The sequence below is a fragment of the Rana temporaria genome, chromosome 1 (assembly GCF_905171775.1).
Source record: "Rana temporaria chromosome 1, aRanTem1.1, whole genome shotgun sequence".
In the NCBI taxonomy this organism is placed as follows: domain Eukaryota; kingdom Metazoa; phylum Chordata; class Amphibia; order Anura; family Ranidae; genus Rana; species Rana temporaria.
This window is the reverse complement of record NC_053489.1, coordinates 291,485,073-291,503,528: the sequence shown is the minus strand read 5'-3', so window position 1 is coordinate 291,503,528 and position 18,456 is coordinate 291,485,073. Positions and strand designations below refer to the sequence as shown.

The window sequence follows — 18,456 nt, the reverse complement described above, 5'->3', positions numbered from 1 at the left end:
TATGCAGAGTCACCTGGAAGGGAAAAGACAGGAGGATGTTAGTCATGCATGTGCCCCTCGTGATTTCTGCATCATGGGGGGGGGGACAGTCATACCTGACACCCATGTCACTCACCAACCAGCCAGCTGTCCCCATACACGTTCTGTTCCAATTCTCTGGAGATGTTGCTGTGACGGAATATGTAGCTGTCATGGCTGGACCCTGGGAATTTGGCACAGACGTGCCATATGAGGCATTGGGCATCCACTATCACCTGTACATTGATTGAATGCCAGTGCTTCCTATTGCGGTACATGTGCTCTGTCTCATGGGGGGGCTGTAGTGCCACATATGTGCAATCAATGGCCCAGATGGTGCGTGGGAATCCTGCAATTTTGAAAAAATCGGTCATTGTGTTCATTCGCTGGACCTCCTGGGAGGGTTTGAGGATTTGGTTGGCCATGCGTCTGAGGATTGCAGGGACAACCTGGTGCACACATCTGCTAATGGAGGATTGTGACATCCCAGCCACACCTCCACTTGTGCGCTGAAAAGAGCCAGTGGCCAGGAAATGGAGTGTTGCCAGTACCTTGATCAGTGGCTGCACTGCATGTGAGCGTTGTGTTGGGCTGGTGAGGTCATCCTGCAGGATTGTGGTTAATTCCATGATGGCTTCACGGTTGAATCTGAAGTTGCGATACACCTCAGAAGCAGTCATGGCAAACACATCTAGGCGTCTGCGGTAGATCCTCTCCTGTGCCCTCCTCCTCCTCCTCCGTTCCCTCCTCCTTCTTTGTGCCTCTAAAGTCACTAGTGCAGTTATGAGCATGGATGGCCCTGGCATGTTGGCAGACAGATTGTAGTCCGGCAAGTGTGTGTGCTCAGCTCTTCCTTAATGGTGTTGCTTTAGCTGACCTTTACACGGCTGGTGTAAAATTAGGGCTGCTTTTATAAAGTGTAACTTTCCACCGGGAAACTAACAGAAGCGCACAGGGCGTAATCTACGCCGCACACACTTAATTTTGTGGATCGCCTTATCTCCCTCATTTGCATCTTTGCCTATCAAAACAGCGGCGTGTCTAGCGTATTTTGCGTGCGAAGAAGCGCCGGTGTAATTCTTTTAGGTAGGACGGAAAAACCTGGATTTCAAGCGTATCTCGTTTTGAGGATCAGGCGCAAAGATACGCGCAGCGCAAATTTCAATTACGCCGCGCATCTCGAGTTAAGTCGGCGCATCTGCTTTGTGAATCTGGCCCAAAGAGTCCACCTGTGTGATTTAATCTTAGTATAAATACAGCTGTTCTGTGAAGCCCTCAAAGATTTGTTAGAGAACCTTAGTGAACAAACAGCATCATAAAGGCCAAGGAACACACCAGACAGGTCAGGGATAAAGTTGTGGAGAAGTTTAAAGCAGGGTTAGGTTATAAAAGAATATCTCAAGCTTTGAACATCTCATGGAGCACTGTCCATTCCATCATCTGAAAATAGAAAGAGTATGGCACAACTGCAAACCTACCAAGACATTACCGGTCACCTAAACTGATAGGCTGGGCAAGGAGAGCATTAATCAGAGAAGCAGCCAAGAGGCCCATGGTAACTCTGGAGGAGCTGCAGAGATCCACAGCTCAGGTTGCAAAATCTGTCCACAGAACAACTATTAGTCGTGCATTTCACAAATCTGGCATTTATTGAAGAGTGGCAAGAAGAAAGCCATTGTTGAAAGAAGGCCATGAGAAGTCCTCCTTGCAGTTTGCAAGAAGCTATGTGGGGGACACAACAAACATGTGGAAGGTGCTCTGGTCAGATAAGACCAAAATTTAACTTTTTGGCCTAAAGGCAAAATGTTTTTTGTGGCGGAAAACTGGCACTGCACATCACCCTGAACTCAGCAGGGACATGGAGCCAAATACAAGGCAATCTTAGAAGAAAACCTGTTAGAGCTTGCAAAAGACTTGAGACTGGGGCGGAGGCTCACCTTCCAGCAGGACATCGACCCTAAACATACAGCCAGAGCTACAATGGAATGGTTTAGATCAAAGCATATTCATGTGTTAGAATGGTTCAGTCAAAGTCCAGACCTAAATTCAATTGAGAATCTGTGGCAAGACTTGAAAATTGCTGTTCAAAGACGCTCTCCATCCAATCTGATAGAGCTTGAGCTATTTTGCAAAGAAGAATGGGCAAAAATGTCACTATCTAGATGTGCAAAGCTGGTAGAGACATCCCCAAAAACACTTGCATCTTTAATGGCAGTGAAAGGTGGTTCTACAAAGTATTGACTTAGATGGGCTGACTACAAATACACGCCACACTTTTCACATATTTATTTGTAAAACATTTTAAAAAACATTTATCATTTTACTTCCACTTCACAACTATGCGCCACTTTGTGTTTACCTATCACATAAAATCCCAATAAAATACTGTACATTTACGGTTGTAACATGACAAAATGTGAAAAATGTCCAGGGGTATGAATACTTTTTCAAGGCACTGTATATCTGAAAATTGATCAATCCTGATGTATTAGTATTGCCTCTGTAAAATATGCAGAGTATTGTTCTCTGAAACATTGCATTGCTCTTCCTGGATAAACTGATAGCAGCCCAGGAGAGCTTCGGCAAATGCAGAAGGAGCACTCTGATTGGCTCAGAATATTCTTGATATTTTACAATACAAAATAATTGCGAATATTCGGCAAATGCGGAAGGAGCACTCTGATTGGCTCAGAATATTCTTGATATTTTACAATACAAAATAATTGCGAATATTCGGCAAATGCGGAAGGAGCACTCTGATTGGCTCAGAATATTCTTGATATTTTACAATAGAAAATAAAAAGTGTTTTGCATTGGTGGTGATTCTTTACTCTATCCATCTGTCACAGCCATTTGTCAATCAAACACCTTGAAGATTGAACACGTTCATGCTGCATGCTTTGGACTTTTTTTCACTTCACATCAAAGACATTTTTATGAAAGATTATTTTTCTATTATTGGGACTATATTTCTTTATATATTTGTTTCACTGTGTATTTCACAAGTTATTTGCGCTTGCTTATTTTATAATTTGCCCACATGTCTTGTCACTAGACATATTTTTTATTCTTGTAGAGTGATTGAGGAGGACACAGGAGGAGGGACAGACAGGCATTGTGGCAGCCAGACAAGGGAAAGTGTCCCATGTGCTTGTCTCCTGAGCACTTCCAGAGCCTGTGATTCTGTCCTAACGGGAGGTGCAGACTTGAGAGGGGAGTTTGCAGTGTGTTATTCTGCCCTTTTTCGCCCGATTACCGAAGATGTGCTAACAGTGCAGTGAAATCTAGAGTCGAATTTCAGTACTGCAGTAATCATCATCCTGTTCGGAGGATTCTGTGGTATGTATTGCTCCGATCACCATCCAGTCGACTGAAACAGCGATCAATCTACCAATTGCTGGAAAGAAGATATATCAAGTGCATCTAAGGGCCTCAATGCTGGCAGACTGTGTGTGTGTGTGTGTGAATAGAATTCCCAGTGGCCAGTGATTAGTTAAAACCTATGAGACCTAGATAGGCTCTTATAGTCAGTAATATCACGTTTGGGTAATTGTTGAACATTATTTTTATATTGTTCATTCACCTCTTGTTCAGTGCATTTCAGGCAAGGCCTCTCACTGGCGGTTAAAGTGAACGAACACCAATCCTGTTTTAATTTGCTGAGCGGTTGTACTATATCATTGCATTTAATATTGGTATTATGTTAATCAGTTTATCTATTTTCAGGGCTTATTGCTAGTTCTAATAACGCCCAGCTAAAAGTTTAAACGGTTTATTGGTGTTACTTGGATCCAGGTGAGGGTTAGTCATCACTGGTGTGGGACAGAAGACCCGTATATTACAGCGGCCCTAGCGCTACACGTGGGGGTTCTTTTCTGGGATACCTTTTGGTCCCTGTCACAGAGTGATGACTACCTCTACCAGCCAAGTCACCATGAAGGACCCCGTCATTGCTGCCAAGTGGTGTGAAGAGCAAAATGGCAAGTTGGGGCTCTGTGTAATTATGAGTCTCACTGGTGCCACCTGGACTGAGAAACAGATCCAGCAAGTAGTGTCAGCTTTGATGCCTGATGGGAAAACATTCATATTGGACCTGAAAATTGATCAGACAGCCTCTCGCACCTATGCTTTGCTAGAATGGAAAACAGTGATCTGACCTGTTTCCAGGGAGTTAGCATACAGTTACCAGGGGACCTCGAAGCTCAGCTTATAAAGCCAAGTATACTGGATGATCACCCTGAAAATGCTAGCTGAACAACATCAGGACCAGGAGTATCAGCTACTACTTCCACCCCAACTACAGGGTTCCCTCCTGCTATATTCTTTATCGATATGGGAAAGCTGGTGGGAACGTTGGCCCAAAACTCAGCCGTGTCTGCCAATTAAGGATATCACAAGTTGCAGTTCTATTCTGGGAAGGTCCCTGTGCCATCTGGGGAAGAGGACTTTGAAACCTGGATAGATCAGGTAGTGCAGGCTGTGGAAGAATGGGAAGTCACTGAGACAGTAAAAAGACAAAGGTTAATTGAGAGCCTAAGGCCCCGTACACACGGTCGGTTTGGTCCGATGAGAATGAACCGAAGTTCATTTTCATCGGACCAAACCGACTGTGTGTATAGGCTATCGGTCTGTTTTCCTTCAGTACAAAATTTCTAAACATGATTCAAAACCGAACCGATGGACCTCTGCCCCATCGGACCAAACCGATGGTTAGTACAGAAAAGCATCGGTTCAAAACCCGCGCATGCTCAGAATCAAGTCGACGCATGCTTGGAAGCATTGAACTTCGTTTTATTCAGCACGTCGTGTGTTTTACGTCACCGCGTTCTGACCCGATCGGATTTTGAACTGATGGTGTGTACACACATCAGGCCACTTCAGAGTTGAACCGATGAAAATGGTCCGTTGGACCATTCTCATCGGTTTTGCCCGACCGTGTGTACGGGGCCTAAGAGCTCCCACTTTAGATGTAATCAGAAACCTAAAAATGGATAAGCTGGGCTGCACAGCCACTGAGTGTCTAGAAGCTTTACAAGAGATTTTTGGAGGAGTGGAGGACTGTGCTGAACTAATTTGTATGTTCTCACACACCTATCAAAATGAAGGAGAAGAGTTATACACTTATGTCCGGAGGCTGGATAAAATCCTTCATCAGGTCATTCTAAAAGGAGATATGAAGCCGAGTCATGGAAGCAAAGCTTTGTTAAATCAAATTTTTTAAATAGCACTTCCACTGGATCCCATAGAGTTGAAATTTTGGACTAGAGACCAGAACAAGCCATTGACTTATTCCAACTTGGTCAAAGCTATCCTAGAAGAAGAGGCTTTAATTAGGGCAAAAAAAATGCTAGTGCTTCACATGCAGCTTTCCGTAGAAGTAGGAACCATGGGCATAGTGGAAGTCCAGTCCAAAGTAATGGCTTTGAAAACTCAGATGTCACAGATGATGGAGTTGATGACATTGCTGTCTGCCAGGATTGCCATACCAGAGGGGTAAAAGACATTGAAACCAACCAGGGCAGAGACAATACAGAATGTTCCTGCTGGAGAACCCTTTAGTTCAGTGGTCTGCTATAATTGTGGGGGTATTGGTCACTATCAACAAGACTGTCCCAGCCCACCAAAGCCACAAAGAGAACAGCATAAGCCGTCAGGAAACTCCAGAGGGCCCTGGTGAGGGAGCCAGCCGGGTCCCCATCTAAGTCAACTCGCTCCAGTTCCCAAGTCTTAAATTAAGGGCGGGTAAGGCCTAAACCTTTGTACCAAGCCTCACCCAAAGCCTCAGTTAGGCTGCCCAAGCTACTCTCAGAGTCGGGTCCCAGATCACGGGAGATCGGTGCACACCACAACTAAAACCGTCAGTCCAGACCAGTGTTTCTCAACTCCAGTCCTCAAGGCGCACCAACAGGTCATGTTTTCAGGATTTCCCTCAGATGAAATGGCTGTGGTAATTACTAAGGCAGTGAAACTGATTAAATCCCATGTGCAAAATAATGGAAAGCCTGAAAACATGACCTGTTGGGGCGCCTTGAGGACTGGAGTTGAGAAACACTGGTCTGGACTGACGGTTTTAGTTGTGGTGTGCACCGATCTCCCGTGATCTGGGACCCGACTCCTGAGAGTAGCTTGGGCACAAGCCAAAAGATGGATTCAAGCCCAAACAGCCAAGCAAGCTGCACCAAAACAGCCAAGCAAGTTCCGTAACAAGCTGATGGGTCCTTCTCCTATAGTGCTAGTTCAGGTGGAAGGTGTATACACAAAAGCCCTTCTAGACTCTGGTGCCCAAGTGACTCTAATTTACCGTGATTTCTATGATAAACAGCTGAAACACCTGCCTTTGCAGAAGTTAGAAAGTCTAGAAATTTGGGGTATAGGAACTAAAAAGCTCTCCTATGGCGAATATCTTCCAGTCAAGCTTGAATTTGGCCCATCTGTTGTAGGGCAGACAGACTTACGACACTTTGGCCATTGTATGTCCCCGCCTCCTGGGGGGTAATCAGAGTTTCATGATTGTGGGGACAAACACTGACTTGGTTTGATGGTTATTCTCTCCTCAGCTGTCAGAGGGTGAGGCTGCAGCTAAAAGTACATCTGATGTCCAGCCCATGTCCAGGAACAAAAGACCCCAACAGAAGCAGTGGGAAAATTGTGGAAGTTGGACAAGACGGAAAAGGTCTTGCATCCAGGTGAAGTAGCATGTCTGCGGGCTTCAGTCAAACTGAATTGGGACCAACCTGGTACTTATGTTATCCTTGAAGGTGACCCACAGTAGACAGATTCGGGCTTGGACCTGTTTTCGTAAATAATTTCTATGAAGGCCTTACAGAGAACCCATGGAAAGGTTCCTGTCAGTGTTCGTAATGTTACTGATTCTCCAGTGAAGCTTCAGGCCCGAATGATGATAGGGCAGGTAAATCCAGCCACACCCATCACACAACATGGTGTAGTGGGGGAAGCCAAAGAAGAGTTACCAGAGGAGTATTTCTATCCAAAAGGCTCTCCTATGACATCTGAATGGAAAGAATGGGCAAAAACACAGCTCTTAAAGTGGGGAAAATTTTTCTCTAAAAACAAGTTTGACACGGGATGCGCAGATAGTGCACAGCATCATATTTGTCTACAAGAGGATAGGCCATTTAGAGAAAGATCTTGACGAATCCCATTAGCGGATTAAGATGACCTTAGAGAACATATTGCGAAGTTGAAGAGGACAGGAATTATTCGGGAGTCCTGCTTCTCCCATTGTGGTGGTGAGGAAGAAAAATAGGTCATTAAGGATGTGTATCGATTATCGCACTCTTAACAAAAGAACCATCCCAGACCAGTACACCACTCCACGAAAAGAAGATGCCCTGCAATGCCTTTCAGGAGCCAAATGGTTCAGCGCGTTGCATCTGAGAAGTGCCAATGCAATACTCCCAACGCACACGTTACTGCACAAACGGCTGTATAATAAATTGAGTGCTGAAATGACCAAATGGTCACATGCCTGATGCAGGGATCCTGCGTGGCTCCGAAACATCCCTTTTACTTTTTGATACTATGTGATTAAAGTTTTGGACCCATTTTTGGAGATCCTTGTGTGCTGGTGACATTTCCTTTTCATAACCTGAGAAATGGGTACCCATGCATCCAGATAACTGGGAGAAAAATGCTTTTATCTGCCCTGTGGGGTTCTTTGAGTTTGAACTGATGCCACATGGTCTGTCTGGAGCTTGATGGAACGGACTGTTGGTGACATGAACTTAAAGTGAATGTAAACCCAAATTCGTTTTTTGCTGTCACGATGTAGAGTATAAGATTTCCTATCATCTGTGCCCAGCCTTGCCACAAAGAGTCAATCCAGCTCTGAGCAATCCTCTTTTCTTTTTTCAGTGAGATAAATGGACAAACAGGAGAAAACTTTTGTCCGTTCTTCCCCCTTGCTGTGAATGACAGGTTATTTACATATCTCATAAACTAGCCTGAGACAGGCATTATTTTTTAATTCCCACCCCCACTCCTTTTCTGAAGTCATGTGGTTACTTTTCTGGACTTTGACTGGATGTTAGTGATCATAGCAGAATTCAGTGTAAGGGGAGTGTAGAGGTGGGCGGGGAGTCTACTGACATCATGACTCCACCCATCGAGCTCCAGACAACAGATCCACCCACAGAATCTGCAGTTTTTCAGTTCTTATAACACAGAGGGGAGACATTTGACAGGTGAGGATACATGCAGGAGGCATGTGTATCCTTATAGATCAGCAACATGGCAGTAGTTTAGAAAGGATGAGAGTGGCTTTACATCCACTTTAATTGAAGTTATAGTGTATCTAGATTACATAATTGTCTTTGGACGGACTTTGGAAGAACATGAGGAAAGTCTAGAGAAGGTTCGGAAGCGACTCTCTATGAAGAGGGGTTGAAGCTGTCTCTTGAGAAGTGACAGTTCTACCAGTCATCAGTCACCTTCCTCGGGCATGTTGTCTCAGCGGAGGGAGTGGCCACTGACCCCAAGAATTTGGAAGCCGTTACCACTTGGCCCAGGCCAAGAAATGTGCAAGAGCCGAGATCTTTTCTTGGGTTTTGCTCCTACTACAGTAGATTTGTGGAGGGATTTGCCAAAATAGCCAGACCTCTCACTGAACTGGCGGGCTGGAGACGATGAAGGAGAGCAAGAGGTCTCAGAAGTAGTCCGGCAAACTAGTGGAGCGAGAAAGTCTCGGGAGTCCATAGAGGGAGAGCGGTTAAAGTGAACGAACACCAATCCTGTTTTAATTTGCTGAGCGGTTGCACTATATCATTGCATTTAATATTGGTATTCTGTTAATCAGTTTATCTCTTTTCAGGGCTGAAGCCTCGTACACACGGCCGAGGAACTCGACGTGCCAAACACATCGAGTTCCTCGGCCAGTTCAGCCCTGGAGCCGCCGAGGAGCTCGGCGGGACGAGAGCTCCCATAGAACAACGAGGAAATAGAGAACATGTTCTCTATTTCCTCGTCGAGCTCCTCGTCGGCTTCCTCGGCCGAAAGTGTACACACGACCAGTTTCCTCGGCAGAATTCAGCCAGAAACTCGGTCGGAAGCTGAATTCTGCCGAGGAAACTGGTCGTGTGTACGGGGCCTTATTGTTAGTTCTAATAAAGCCCAGCTAAAAGATTAAATGGTGTATTGGTGTTACTTGAATCCAGGTGAGGGACAGAAGACCCGTATATTACAGGTACCCTTGCACCATATCTCAATGGTGATCCCAACGTAGGAAGAAAATGATTCCGTCTCAGGGTGTGTAGAAAGACACGAAGATTGGAGAAAAAGCGATTTAACCTTAAAGAGGAGCTCCAGCCCCCCCCCCCCCAAAAAAAAACAAATACTGTAGCTGCTGACTTTTAATATTAGGACACTTACCTGTCCAGGTATCCCATGATGTTGGCACCCCAGACGATTTTTCAATCGGCTCTCAGGTGCTGACACCACCATTCCTTGTAGGGCAAACCGGAAGTGAAGACTTACGGCATCACAGCCAGTTCCCTACTGCGCATGCGTCAAGCAGGCTGCTCTTTGTGAATGGCCCGGTGGAGGGGGCAGGAGGAGGGGGGACGCAGTGAGGTCCCCGGAAGTGTAGATAGATACCTGTCAAAAACAGACACCTGCTCCCCCCTTCACCCGAAAAGTGCCAAATGTGGCAGCGGAGGGGGGAGAAGGAAGCAAACGAGTGGAGCTTCGCCTTTTGGGTGGAGCCATGCTTTAAGGTATGTAGGGGGTTTTTCACTGTCAAGGCGGCAAGGATGTGGAACTCCCTTCCACAATCAGTGGTATCGGCAGGAAGTATTGATAGTTTTAATAGACTCCTGGTTGTGCATCTTAGTGAACACAATATACAGAGATATGACAAATGATCATCAACATACACACTATAAAATAAACAGCAATAAAAAAAGAACAGGGGTTCTAACCCCTCTCCACTATAGCCAAAACAACGTTTTGCCTTTAATTATACTTTAATATAAATAAATATGCAAAATACTTATGAATTTAAATAAACTTTGCTTTGCAAAATTCTTACAAAATTCATAAGCAATATAAGAAACCTGTTTAATACATCTGGGAATCCATTTAAGTAGCAGGTCTTAACATTTTTAGGGGCTTTCAAACAAAATTAGTTAACTCAATGATGGCACCAACAACTTTTCCGAATTTCATATGAATGTAAAAAAAAATCTAACCTTGTACTGCTAGCTTAAGCAGGTCATAGGCGGTTCAAATATCGTCCGGTTCAGCAGGAATCGGACGAAATTCGAACCATGTATGGGCAGGCTGAATGTACCCAACTTGGGTACAACCAGCCTGACAGATTTTATATGTGATTATTGCTAGCGGCTGTTATAGCTGCTAGCAATAATTACTGTGTTCTCTCAGTGGGGGCATCTCCCCCCCCCCCCCCCGCCGGGGGAAAACAATGGCTTGGCTGGAGAGATTTCCCTGTCAACAGTGTCTGTTGATTGGGGAATCAAGGTGGTTGCAGGAAAGAAACTGCTTCAACTATTGCCGGCTTTAGGCCCATGTCTGTATCTTTTTGTTTGTACTGTCTGTATAGTACACTTTCTATTATTGTAGGATGGTGCTTTATTTCAAGATTGGGTAACTAGAAAGAAGGAAGAAAACTGGTTTATTGTGTATAATATAAGAGCACTATGGAAAAGCCAGCAGAAAACTCATGATAAAGTTAACATGAAAAGTGTCAGGCTGCTATGCTGGTATTACATAGTTAGTCAGGTTGAAAAAAGACACAAGTCCATCCAGTTCAACCACAAAAAAATAAACAAACAAAATAAAAAACACAATACAATCCCATACACCCAACTCCATACCCACAGTTGATCCAGAGGAAGGCAAAAAACCCCAGCAGAGCATGAGATTCAATTTGCTACAGCAGGGGAAAAAATTCCTTCCTGATCCCCCAAAAGGCAATTGGATTTACCCTGGATCAACTTTACCTACAAATCTTAGTACTCAGTTATATTCTGTACATTTAGGAAAGAATCCAGGCCTTTCTTAAATAAATCTACTGAGCTGGCCAGAACCACCTCTGGAGGGAGTCTGTTCCACATTTTCACAGCTCTTACTGTGAAAAAACCTTTCCGTATTTGGAGATGAAATCTCTTTTCCTCTAGACTTAAAGAGTACCCCCTTGTCGTAAAGTGAATAACTCAACACCAAGTTCACTATATGGACCCCTTATATATTTGTACATGTTGATCATATCCCCCCTTAATCTCTTCTCAAGAGTGAATACATTTAGTTCTTCTAGTCTTTCCTCATAGCTGAGCTCCTCCATGCCTCTTGTCAGTTTGGTTGCCCTTCTCTGCACTTTCTCCAGTTCCCCGATATCCTTTTTGTGAACTGGTGCCCAAAACTGAACTGCATATTCCAGATGAGGTCTTACTAATGATTTGTACAGGGGCAAAATGATATCTCTCTCTGGAGTCCATACCTATCTTAATACAAGAAAGGACTTTGCTCACTTTGGAAACCGCAGCTTGGCATTGCATGCCATTATTGAGCTTATGATCAACTAAAACAGCCAGATCCTTCTCCACTACAGATCCCCCCAGTTGTACTCCCCCTAGTATGTATGATGCATGCATATTCTTAGCCCCCAAGTGTATTGGTATGGTTTTCAAAGTTTTTTTATGCTTTTTGAATTTAATCCACTACTATAAGAATGGATCCTGTTTCCACTTTTATTCTTTGTTGTCATTTGATATTCCTTGGTAGAATCATAACATTTTATGGCCAACCCCATAGTATTATGTTGGCCATAAAAAGATTCCTGTCCGGGCACCAGGATGTGACCTCCTGAAGTAAACGTCAAGCAAGTTATGGTCTGCTTAATACTGTTTACAGAATTCTGGTGAGTGGGGGTAATAAGCAGGGCAGGACGATGCTATTTAAGTGTGTACCTCCTAAATGTATTATTAAATATGTGTCTTTCTTTCCAGTCCTTCTTTGCTTTTGAAATTTGACAATGCCAAGAACTGAATCGGGTCTCTGGCGGCTGAGTGGAACTGCAGGGCAATGTGCCTGTAGTGCTTTAGTCCACTTTGCTGCCATGCCCTCTGCCCAGCCCTGCTCTGTTTGACACTTAGCACATAGATTAATCTGTCTGATGCTGTCCACCCACAATGGAAACACACCCCCTGCTCTATCCTGATGTGATGTAGGAGGATTCTCCTAACAAGTCTCAGCCTCCCCTGTCCTTACCAGCTTGGAAGATAGACTGGTTAGCACAGGGCTCGACAAATCCCGGGCGCCAGGTCGCCATGGCGACTAGAAATGGTGTCCTGGCGACTTGGCTTGGAAGGTGGGCCATCTGGTGGTGAGCCGTTGGTATTACAAGTTATTACCACCAGATGTGTGAGCTGGCGCCATCTAGTGGTGACCGTTGGTATTACAAGTTAATCATTAAAAGTTAAACAGCAATTCTAATGTAATTTTTCACTATTTTCACTGCCATCTTCTTCCCTTTAATTAGAACCCCCAAACATTATATATATATTTTTTATCCTAACACCCTAAAGAATAAAATGGCGATCGTTGCAATACTTTCTGTCACGCTGTATTTGCGCAGCGGTCTTACAAGCGCACTTTTTTGGGAAAAAATTACACTTTTTTTTATTAAAAAATAAGACAACAGTAAAGTTATCCCCATTTTTTTTTTTATATTATGAAAGATAATGTTACGCCGAGTAAATTCATACCCAACATGTCACGCTTCAAAATTGCGTCCGCTCGTGGAATGCCGACAAACTTTTACCCTTTAAAATCTTCATAGGCGACGTTTAAGAAAATCTACAGGTTGCATGTTTTGAGTTACAGAGGAGGTCTAGGGCTAGAATTATTGCTCTCGCTCTACCAATTGCGGCGATACCTCACATGTGTGGTTTGAACACCGTTTACATATGCGGGCGCTGCTCACGTATGTGTTCGCTTCTGCGCGCAAGCTCGTCGGGACGGGGTGCGTTTTCTGGCTCCTAACTTTTTTAGCTGGCTCCTAGATTCCAAGCAAATTTGTCAAACCCTGGGTTAGCAGACATATAACTGTTTAAAAAAAGTTAATTTCAAATGTATTTGACATTTATATTTTAGCATGAGAAAAGTGATTATTGATTACTGTGCTGATTCAGACTGAAGTGATTGACATAGGCTCATTAGCATTCACACACACTTTAAGTTTATACAGTTTAATTGTATATATATATATATATATATATATAATATTATATATATATACACGCATACATACAGTTGTGCTCATAAGTTTTATGATTTCTTGCCCATTTTCCAGAGAATATGAATGATAATACAAAAACTTTTCTTTCATGGTTAGTGTTTGGCTGAAGCTATTTATTATCAATCAACTCTTTTTAAATCATAATCATAACAGAAACTACCCAAATGACCCTGATCAAAAGTTTACATACCCCAGTTCTTAATACCGTGTATTGCCTCCTTTAACATCAATGACAGCTTGAAGTCTTTTGTGGTATTTATGGATGAGGCTCTTTATCTTCTCAGAAGGTAAAGCTGCCCATTCCATTTGGCAAAAAGCCTCCAGTTCCTGTAAATTCTTGGGCTGTCTTGCATGAACTACACGTTTGAGATCTCCCCATTGAGTGGCTCAATGATATTGAGGTCATGAGACAGATGGCCACTCCAGAACCTTCACTTTATTCTGCTGTAGCCAATGACAGGTCGACTTGGCCTTGTGTCATGTTGGAATGTCCAAGTAGGTCCCATGCTCAGCTTCCTGGCTGATGAATGCAAATGTTCCTCCAGTATTTTTTGATAACATACGGCATTCACCTTGCCGTCAATTTTGACCAAATTTCCTGTGCCTTTGTAGTTCACACATCCCCAAAACATCAGCGATCCACCTCTGTGTTTCGCAGTAGGAATGGTGTACCTTTCATTGTAGGCATTGTTGACGCCTCTCCAAATGTAGCGTTTATGGTTGTGACCAAAAAGCTCAATTTTGGTCTCATCACTCCAAATGACTTTGTGCCAGAAGGATTAAGGCTTGTCTCTGTGCTGTTTGGCCTACGGTAGGTGGGATACTTTGTGGAATTTGCGTAGTAATGGCTTTCTTCTGGCGACTATACCATGCAGCCCGTCTTTCTTCAAGTGCCTCCTTATTGCGCAACTTGAAACCACACATGTTTTCAGAGAGTTTTGTATGTCACCTTTTTTGTGGGTCTTTCTTTGCATCCCGAACAATTTTCCTGGCAGTTGTGGCTAAAATGTTAGTTGGTCTACCTGACCATGGTTTGGTTTAACAGAACCCCCCATTTTCCACTTTTTGATTAGAGTTTGAACACTGCTGATTGGAATTCTCAATTCCTTGGATATCTTTTTATATCCCTTTCCTGTTTTATACAGTTCAACTACCTTTTCCCACAGATCCTTTGACAATTCTTTTGCTTTCCCCATGACTCAGAATCTAGAAACCTCAGTGCAGCACTGGATGAAAGATGCAAGGGTCTGTCAGGAGTCCAGAAACCTTTTATACACACACCAATTACAAGCAAACAGGTCACAGCTGAGTATAGTTACCTTTAATAGCCATTTAAACCCCTTTGTGTCAACTCGTGTGCATGTTATCAGGCCAAAATCACCAGGGTATGTTATCTTTTGATCAGGGTCATTTGGGTAGTTTTTGTTGTGATTATGATTTAAAAAAAAAAAGTAGACACATTTGATTTGATAATAAATGGCTTCAGCAAAACACTGACCATGAGTGAAAGAAATGTTTTTTTTTGTTATCATTCATATTTTTAGAAAAATGGCCAAAAAATCATAAATTCTGCCAGGGTATGTAAACTTATGAGCACAACTGTATATATGTAATAAATTCAATATAAAAGTTGTAGTTCTTTAAGGCAGTGTGCTGTAAGCCCTAGTAACCAGTCGACTTGAGATTACAACAAAAATGGATTCTGATTGGCTATGGTTTACTATATACACACCCATATTACCTATGCTTTTTACGTGATAGAACCTGTACAGTCTGCGGAGTTTAGAATGGCACTGAAAGCTGAAGGTATGTGGGCTCTTGTATAATCCAGTTCATTCATAAAATTTGAATTAGGTTGTATGAAACATTGATTGGATTTGTTGGGCCTTTTTTAAGTATACCTTAGCAAATTTTAGCACATCACTTAGGAGAGGATTGCTTTATGTACAGTAAACTCAGGATTGTGTGCTATGGCAAATCTCAGTGGTGCTACCTAACTGGGTACTGTTTTTTCTTTTGCATTTCCTGTTTGTAAAGGTAAATAAATTTACTATCGATCTATATATGCAAGTGTCTATCAGGAGTCTATCCTGACAGGGGGGGGGGGATTTTGCCATATCATTCTGTAAGATTGTCCCTCCAGGGGTGTCAAACTGGCGGCCCTACAGCTGTTGCAGAACTACAAGTCCCATCATGCCCCTGGCTGTGGGAGTCATGCTTGTAACTGTCAGCCTTGCAATGCCTCATGGGACTTGTGGTTCTGCAACAGCTGGAGGGCCTCCAGTTTGACAACCCATGTTCTAGTGAGACTCAAGACTGCCTGACACCTCTTCCACAATGTTAGTAATATGGCACTTTTATGCACATATATTAGATACTGCAAATTTGATCTGTCACCACTCACTCCTGCTCTAACCCTGCTCTTACATCTTAATTACAGTACAGTGTATTCTCTCCCTTTTGTCACACTGATAGACATATAGCCAGTTCATAAAACTTTGAAATTTAAACTAGTTTTCAGTAACAGAAAATGGCAAGGGATATTTCGTCTTTGTGCAAATATCTTTACATATTATAAAAATACTTGTTATTTACACACAGTTGGGAAAATGTAGTAAATGTATGTATTTAATGCTATTCCATTTTTTTATTTATGTAACCCTGTAGTTATGATCAAACCAGGGGAGATGACAATTAAATAATGTCTGATTTGTCTGAATATTAAGGCATAAATCCATCTGATCTGTAGAGAATTAAAGAAATAATGAAGCTAGACAATCATGATTCATTTGTATTATTCACTAGATTAGTCAAGTGTGTGTATATATATGTGATATATATATATATTTGTATTTATGCGTGTGCATTCAGACAAATCAGACAATTTGCAGCTTCTTGTGAACACTGAAAGCAACACTTACTGCTGCCCACCACCAGGCATGAGGAATACTTGTGAAGTTTGTGCCAGAGACATCATGTTCAACCGTGTAGACCATAGCTGAAAAAGAAAAGATTCCCATGGCAATGAAGAGGAATAGACAGCCCACTTGTTGGTAGCACTGTCGAAGAGTAAACCCAAAAGCTCTTAGTCCTGTAGAATGGCGTGCCAGCTTAAGGATTCGGAATATACGCATCAGTCTCATTATTCTAAGTACTTGTCCAACTTTGCCGACTCGTCCTACAGCCTCTATTTCATGCTCATGGCTGGACCTTTTACCACCTTCATCCTCATCAGAAAACGTTTCAAGAAGCAATTGTAAATAGAGTGGCAATATTGCAATGAGGTCCACCGCGTTTAGAACACTGCGCAAAAAATGCTGTATGTCTGGAGTTGAGATGAGACGTAGTATGTACTCTAGAGTAAAGAATGCAATACAGATGGTCTCCACATGCTCCAGATAAGGTCTACCACTAGCAAGCCCAGCAGCATTTTTGTATTGCATATCTTCAACTGTGTTAAGTGTCATAGCCACAACCGATATGAGAACAAAGAAGCTGGATGCTACCGCCATGGCCTTGGCTGTGACTGAAGAGAAGGGTTTTTCCATTAAGTTCCAGATACGGCGTCTCAGCTGTCCATAAAACATTCCTCTAAAGAATTCCTCATTCTCCTCGGTCTCCATTTCAGCTTTAAGTTCTCTTTGGATCTTTAACTGCTCATTGAGCTCATCTTGCCTCTCCTCAAATGATATCCGACAGCAACGAGGAGTATGTTTTACCCTTACACCCCAATAGTTGATTTCTTCCAGAAAACTGCGAGGGCACAACTCATCCCTTATCCACAACACCCCAGTACGATAGAAGTTGTAGATATGATGAAATAAAGCTGGGTCACGGTCAAAAAAATAGACATCCTCTACTGGGTTGTAATCATCACATAGATCTAGTTTACGTTGCCGATCAGTATATGTTGCCAATCGCCCTATCCGGGTTTTGGGATAACCAGCTGCTACCATGTAAGATATAAAGTAAGCTGTTCCACCCACATTAATATGTAGCAAGTTGCTGCGAGCATTTCCAAAAACAGAGGGAGAAAGTAAACGTATGTCTTGGTCATCATCATAGGATCCATGTTCATGGCTAGAAATGAACTGCTTTTTCCATCCATCCAGTCGTTTTTCTTCTCGTTCCGCCCATCTCACTTCCTCTACATCATCATCTTCATCCTCAATGTAATAAACATAATTGCTTTCAGAGTTCCACTGATAGCTGGTAGAACCTCTAGCCAGTCGAACCCTATCCTCATTACCACGGGGTCTTCCAGATCCGTCTCTAAAAAATGACAAAGGAGGAGCCCTGGCCCTCTGCTTGTACTGCAGCATGTCTGGTTAGGGTTCAGCCATCCCAAACATGAAAAGGAGATCAGTCATACCTTAATGCCAGGACCAATGGCTATCTCTCCAGGGATGTACATCATTTCTATCTTCCCTTGTATTTTATTTGCATGTAAGGAAACAATAGCAAAGCATTTTATGCTGTATGTGTCTCTGGCAGTTTTAAGTCCTGCTGACAAAGAAGATTTAAATACTTAAGAAGGGATTTTCATGTTATTATCCCGTTCAGCCTGCAACTTACAACATTCACTGGAGCTCTGAACAAATGTATCACACCGATAGACATATAGCCAGTTCATAAAACTTTAGCACTAAATTAAGATTAATGTGCTTTCTATATTTTTAAAAACATTAATTATATATAGCGGAAGATGGAGATATTTCTCAGTAAAGATGGCACGCACATGGATGTTTTCTGCTATATTAAAGTGATGTATGCTAAAGCATTTTTAAAGGAACAATTAATGTAGAGTTTAGTAGTAGTATTCAATATAGGTTATCATATTTAAAGTATGTGTGTAGCCAACACTTTTGTTTTAGTTTTAAACTACACATTATTATATACAGTTTATTACATATCCCCATATGCAATAACATATTTGCCATAATGGTTTTCATGGGCCAGTTTCATTTTTAATTAAAAAGTCCCCCTCCTCCTTACGCTGCAAGATATATGTTCTCAAATCCAGCAGTGGAACAAATGGGGGAGGCTCTCACTACTGCTATGGGGGTGATTTGGCAATCAGCATTCAATAGAAGTAAATGTAGCATTAGGCAATTAATTCACATTGCCACTCTGGTTGCAGAGGAGGGAGGTGGGAGAACATGTTC

The 18,456-nt window shown here is 42.7% G+C and overlaps 1 protein-coding gene across 1 annotated transcript in view; it reads right to left on the bottom strand.

The window, feature by feature from the left end:
* Window positions 1-17,780, bottom strand: part of KCNV2 (potassium voltage-gated channel modifier subfamily V member 2) — a 29,254-nt gene extending 11,474 nt beyond the window's left edge. Inside the window, exon 1 of the mRNA XM_040357310.1 lies at window positions 16,213-17,780. Coding sequence (XP_040213244.1) covers window positions 16,213-17,613 — 1,401 coding nt within the window. The 5' untranslated portion in view covers window positions 17,614-17,780. The remainder of the gene's footprint in view (window positions 1-16,212) is intronic.
* Between the last annotated feature and the right edge of the window lie 676 nt (window positions 17,781-18,456).